The following is a 7,146-nucleotide window of genomic DNA, read 5'->3' on the forward strand; positions in this document are numbered from 1 at the left end:
AAGGGTGTACAGAAACATTAATTAAATACCAATAAAACCATAGCAAGATATAGATTGACAACGATAAAATAAATAAGCATAAAAGAAACAGAAAATTATTTAGTTGATCTCATTGTAAGATTGTATCAATCGCGTCAAATAAAATACGTTTATACAATAAAGTCAACAAAACTACTCTATGTTTTCAAGTTTAAATAGCGATTCACATGATTTCCCTTTAAGTAAACTGTCTTTATATATGATCTGCGCCTGAGGTCTGATTTCAAAATTCGATTGCTCACTGTGTGTTTAACACAGGTATCTATCTGTGATGACTGTGTCTTAAAGTGAATGGCTAAGATATATATTTATATATTTATATATATTTGCACAAAGATTGACTTAAAACCATGACAAAGTTATACTTATATTTTTTATTCAGTGTGCTGGTGAGCATAAGTAAAGCTAAGGACCTATATATGGAATGCGGTCCAAGAAATGCGTGTGGTTGTGAAAGGTTTGACAATGTATCCATAAGAATGAATTGTGAAGCGATGCATGTTCGTTTGTCCGAAACATGCGACAGCATCAGAAATTTGTCTGGTGAAGTCATGGAACTCTTTATCGGTGGCAATAATCTAGGGAATTTCGGAATGAATGATTTTCATGGATGTGAGGAGATTCAAATCCTTGGCTTACAGTTCAACCAAATCACCCGAATGGAAGAAAATGTATTTAAAAAGCTTAAACGCTTGACCGTTTTAGATCTGTCCAGAAACAACTTGAGGATTTATGAACATGGTTTTAAAACGACATTCATTCCAAAAACCGTTCAAATATTACGAATAAAAGGGAATTTCTATGGGGAAAATGATAACAATGATCTTCCCATGTATCCTAGTTTTTCTCGTCTCAAACGCCTTCAAGAACTTCATATAGACGGTATAAACGGAGTGAACTTTGGTATTTCGTATGCGGATATGAATTTAACACATGTGGATATTTCCGGATTGGTTAAGTATAGCTATTGTAATCTGACAGAGATAACGAACACGACATTTCAACATTTGAATTCGGTGAAAAGCCTAAATATCTCAGGATGTTCTGTTCGAAATATTTGTGCAGGTGCGTTTATTAAGCTTCTTCAATTACAGACACTTGACCTATCCTTTAACAGACAACTTGGATTTACGCCTCTATCCAACGTATCATATGGCTTGCAGTTTACAAACATTAAAGTTTTAAACTACTCGCACGTCTACACGACATTTGGAACTGGTACTAAACTTTACAAAAAAGATATTTGCTATTTACGGAACACGACGCTAAAAGAGATGGTCCTTGACAATAATCGTATTGAACTGATTGAAACGAATGCAGCGATTTTGGTTCCACGCTCTCTTGAGACAAGTTATTTACGCCAGAACAAACTTACGTTCGGACCATATATATTGCAAATGGGATGCCTTGAAGGTGTCAAAAATTTCTATCTCGAATGTCCAAACTTCCAGTTTAGTCCACTTGCCTACTCTCTGGAACCGGAAGATCGTCATGAAAATACCAGATCCTCAACATCTAATTGTCCATTTATGGCGGAATCTGAACTTCAGAAAATTGCTGAGAAAAATAAGAATTGTCTTTATTATGACCCCAAAATCCCAGTGCGTTTACAATATCCTAGAATTCCACCAAGTCTGGAAAAATTGTACTATCATGATTGTGAATTGACTTATAAAATTATAAGCAATGATTACAAATTTTTTCCCGAAAATAATAATCTGTCGTATTTGGATGTATCTGGAAACATTTTTAATGCAATGACTGGACATATGAATAACCTTCCAGAATTACGTTACATAGGAATCTCAAGAAATTATTGCAAAGCAATTGGATTAACAACATTAAATTGGGAAAAATTGGAAAACCTTCAACTAGACATCAATTTTCTTGGGACTGCATTAGCCATTTCTGACCGTGCAAATATTTTTGATCTTCTCCCTAATTTAAAAATTCTTAATCTATCTTCTAATGGAATTACTACATTGTTTTCTAGAACATTTCACCGATTACAGAAATTGCGTCATTTAGATCTCAGCTTTAACAACATAGAGAATTTTGATCTGAATATTAAGCCACTAAAGAATTTGCTTATAATTGATCTACAGGTGAATTCTGTGCATACACTTAAGGAAAATATTATTAAGCAATTAGAGCAAAATTCAAAACGTCTTAATACGTCATTTTTAGTTGATTTGCGAAACAATTCTATCTCATATGGCTGTGATAATCTTCATTTCTTGCAATGGCTGGCTACACACGAACACAACTTTGTAGGTTTTAATGGCTACTGGTTTGTTGCGGACAATAGTTCGATACTTTCTTTCGATGATTTCAAAAGAGACATAGAATATTTGCCAAAGAGATGCAAAACGTACGTTGTACTGATTGTAATTTGCTCTATTTCGGTTGCGGTTTTTCTTTCGATTGTTATCGGAGGTGTGATTTATAAAAATCGTTGGAAGCTACGATACCTCCTTTTCATGTCAAGACAGCGATACTTTGGCTACCGAAGACTTGACGACGAAACTATAATAGAAAACTACAAATATGACGCATTCATTTCCTACGCTGAAGAAAATATAAGGTTTATTCGTGACAGGATTATCCCGGAGTTAGAAGGTCGCGGATTATCACTCTGCATTCACCAGCGTGACTTTTTGGCGGGAAATGACGTCACTGACAACATTATCAATGCTATTAAAAGAAGCAAGAAAACTATCACTATTCTTTCGAATGGATTTTTCCGTAGCAAATGGTGCATGTACGAGTTCAATATGGCCCGAATGGAGACAATATACTCTCGGGAAGATCGAGGGTGTCTGGTCATTGTCATGTTAGAAAAGATCCCGGCTGACCGGATGTCTGCGGAAATGCTGGAATGGATAAAGAAAAACAGTTATATCGAGTATACGACGGACGAAGAAGGAGAGGCGCTCTTTTGGGAAAAGCTTAGAATCGGTATAGAAAACTAGTGCTGAACTATCTGAGATATTTCTGAAGTAGATGTGTAGAGAGAAGAGCCCATGATTACGAACGGTCTCAAGTCCAAGCCTAGATTCAGACACAGAAAAACACGACTAATAAGTTATAAATATATTTGTTATTCCTTTCCTTTGAGAAAACTACATTTTAAAAAGGTTCCAATCAGTATTTTAATTCAACAGATTATGCTGGAAAGAAAGTACCAATGATATTTTAAGTTTTGAGTCTTATTTTTGAACTACTTGACACCTTTCGTAAACATGGCCACACATCTTTGGTTAATAAATTGTATAACTTATGTGTAGTTTATGCAACTATTTACATACTGCTAGATGGAATTGTGCAATTGTGCACATTGCGTTGAGACACACATGTTATAACATATGTGAGCAATATTCCTGCAATCTGCGTATGCTGTGATATTTCAAATTGTGAAAATTTTGCGCGTATTATGTGATGGCAAACGCGAGGTCTAGCTGGATTGTATGCATTTGTCAATGTCTTGTTTGCTAACACAATTGAACCGTTACTCGTTTATACTGATTCTACTGGTTTTGAACCAGTTATTATGTAAGAATATTTTGTCAATTAGATGCTGCTGTTGCCTTTCAAAAAAGGAGACGTTTACAAAACACTGATGATTTGTTGACCTTATGTAGAATACTTAGTAAACGATAAACTAACATATATTGTTAAGCTTTCTATACTATTATTTGGCGATAAGGTGTTAAAGCTGCACTCTCACAGATTGAACGTTTTGACAATTCTTTTATTTTTTGTCCTGGCAATTTAAGCGGACATGCGTGAAAAACATTCAAATAAGACTTCAGACAAAAAAGACGATTGCAATTTTTATATTTAAGTTTTAAAAAAATGATGTTTTATGCATTTTTCTTAAACCGTTAGTAACGCTTTAATCCATAAACATTAATTTTCGAACAGAAATAGGAGAATCTGCGATCTGATATTTTGTCAGCAGTCTCTAATCACTGGTTTGCAAATAATTTCGCAAACAAAAATCCTCATTCCAAGACAAAAATAAATGTAAAAACGGTACATCTGTGAGTGTGAAAATTTAAATTGAGATTGTATCACAATGTTATTGTTACATGACGAATATTGTAAAACATCGCAGTCATGATGATATGTCAATTGTATGATATTTTTATGTTGGCGATATTTTCACTCTGTAGATAGGACGACGGATAGTGGCAATAAGTTGTATGAAATATGAATATCATAACTTGTTTATAGCATATATTAGGTCATGCGTTTGAAAACTGCGTTTGAAAACTGTGACCCCTATATTCACAATTTATTTATTTTTGGTTCAATAGCATCTCGTTTAAGGTAATTGCGGAATCAAGTCTCTCAAAAGTAAGGCATAAGGTCATATAAACGAACACTCATGTTAATATTCGTGTCTGAAGGTCATACGGTATTCCCAATCTGTGTAAAAGATGAAGAAACACATTCTGGTTCAAGCAATCTGCAAAAATGTTTTTAACAAAATTGTTCACATTACCAATACAAATATTAACTGTTTAAAGTATTTTAGAGTAGATCATATGAATAAGTCTCCCCGGACTTCGTATTAAATATATAAATTGTGTATAGCAATATGAAACTAAATATATAAACATGTTATAATAACTGTATCATTTTGATCAAATACAATACAGAGTCTCATCGTTGTTGTTTATATTTCTCGATATCCTACAGACGGCTTGTCAATAGTTTGCTTGAAATGATCAGCCAGTTTCGCCCTTATTTTATTATCAAATCATTTTTTTTTAATCAATTACGAAAAAAACAAATTCCAGAGCGATTCCAAAGAAACACAAACTGTCTTAATTTTGAATCTCTTATGAATGAAAACAATGAACAAACACTTCGTCAATTAGGCAAATTTTTGGCTATGATACTAAATCATTTTAAAATCCCACCAGGCATCCCAAACACACAAAACGTAAGATAATCATAGAAGCATGTTTTTCCCTTTTTTTATAAATGTGTAGCCACTTTTCCGCATTATTTCTTCCTTCTGATAGTAACAACCCACAGCCTGGTTATTGTAGTTATTAATATACTGTTGTATAACCTTTTATCACATGTATGTATGTGCTAAGTGTATCAATAAACTTGTAAACTTGTATGTTGTTGGCAATGTCATAAAATGTACTCTACAAGAAGAAATACATCACTATTATATATTTACAGAGATTTGCCAAGAAGCACTTGGAATTTTGAAAAACAAATTATTCATTTTCCTGCGGATTTAAACGTTCTAACATTTTTTCTAAACTTTGCGAAGTAAATGAAATCTGAATATATATTGTATAGCAATCATTTCAAGACAGTATTAACAACATGGAATGTCAACATGTTTAATGTTTAACTGTGTAGGTATGTCTCACATTGCGAAACCAGTATTGCCCGCTTCAGGCAACGCTTGACGCAATTTGCATATCTTTGCAATGTCAGGAAATTTAGGAATGAATCATTCAACAAATTAATCATGTCGAAATAAGGAAGACCATAAAGACTTGACTTTTGGAAAGTGTTTGCTCTGGGTTTTTTATCGATCGGAATCATCTGTCGGTAAGATATCTGGCAATGTTTCTACTGGAGCCTGGGCTGGTTTTCATAAAACATCCTAAGTCTTTTCCTGTCTTTAGTCCTTTTTTGCGCTTGGATATGTGATCATTCGTGGTTGCCATGGATATGCGCGCAGTGATTCCGATTATGTTAATAGTCAAATCGTTCTTTGAATCTAATTGATCATGTGATATTATATTTATATAATATCTGAAATTCTTTATGGTCATTGATTTTATTGAATATAAATATTTATTTTAAGAACCCTTAAACTTTTGTTTTAATCTGACAATGAATCATTTAATAAATCGACTTAAGTAAAGAAATGACTTTAGACGTTTTATGAATACCGAACCGGATCTATATATTGAGCGAGATACACTTCATTTTAGTGTCAATGTTTGGTTGTAACGCAAGCATTTGATTTATTAAAACTGGGAGAATACGGTACGTCTACAATTTGAACAAATCAACTGTTTCAGAACACCCATACTTTTGTTTGAAGTTACGATCGCGTTCAATTTTAGAACGAATGACAACATTGCATCAGGGTCATACAGTTGGTTACTTTCTAGAATATCTCGTTCTCATAGAAGTCAGATTGACCTCCAACTTTTTGTTGTATTCAATGTTGAAGATGTCCGTTTCGTAGCTAATAATGTATTAGTTTTTAAGCAAATGAAACGTATGTATATTGTTCTTATGTCGATTTTTCTTTTAAGGATTGATAAAAACACAACATTTAAACAAATACTGTGAAATAATTTATATTCGTTGGCATGAAATTTTGTGGTTTGCCGAAAAATTACAATTATTGTGGGTACTTGAATTCGTGGTTTTTCATTTTTAAAAAAAAATAAAAATTGAAACTGTGATTGTCCTACATCGACTGCATTATCTCCACGTGCTGGCCCGTGGTTTCCGTCTTCTACTTCACTGGGTTTATGACACTCGCATGCCAATTAGTGCATGTATCCATGTCAATTATCGATTTAATTGCACATTATGGTCATAACAGATGTACTCTGATCCTAAATACAGATAGGCGAAGCCATTGAATGCCAACTAAGAATTTTACAAACTGTGAAAACACCGAGAAGGTCCGTATAGTTGAGTAAACAATCCCTAAAGATAGCTGATGTTTCCAAATTTAATCACTTTTAAATATCATCTCATTTCAATATTCATTCACACGTTTTTGTTTAATACGTATATTGAACGCGTTGTTTTGTACATTGTCACGTTGGGTGCTCAGTTACCTCCAGTGTAATCGATTAATTATTTCATTAAAGAACAAAATCGAGAACCGACACTCATTACTCATATCTTGTAAACCTGGAGATTTTAATGAACAGCACATGTTTAGGCACGTGTTTCTGTCATTTGGTTCATGAAAACACATTTAAATAATTTGGTTTATTATTTTTAAAGGCAGATTTAATATATTAACAAAACAAAGACAGTAAGGTATGCAGTGAGATGGATATTTACGATGTATACTGCGGTCTCTGTAACGAATAAACTAGA

The 7,146-nt window shown here is 33.4% G+C and overlaps 1 protein-coding gene across 1 annotated transcript; it reads left to right on the forward strand.

The window, feature by feature from the left end:
* The first annotated feature begins 282 nt into the window (after nucleotides 1-282).
* On the forward strand, nucleotides 283-5,174 carry LOC128227355 (toll-like receptor 4). Its single transcript, XM_052937800.1, has one exon. The coding sequence runs from the start codon at nucleotides 390-392 to the stop codon at nucleotides 3,009-3,011; it is 2,622 nt and encodes an 873-aa protein (XP_052793760.1). The 5' UTR covers nucleotides 283-389; the 3' UTR covers nucleotides 3,012-5,174.
* Nucleotides 5,175-7,146: the final 1,972 nt, after the last annotated feature.

Source organism: Mya arenaria, chromosome 3 (genome assembly GCF_026914265.1).
Source record: "Mya arenaria isolate MELC-2E11 chromosome 3, ASM2691426v1".
Lineage (NCBI taxonomy): Eukaryota > Metazoa > Mollusca > Bivalvia > Myida > Myidae > Mya > Mya arenaria.

Bases quoted from the DNA above. Each gene is read 5' to 3' on its own strand.
- LOC128227355 (XM_052937800.1), top strand. From the start codon at position 390: ATGACAAAGTTATACTTATATTTTTTATTCAGTGTGCTGGTGAGCATA.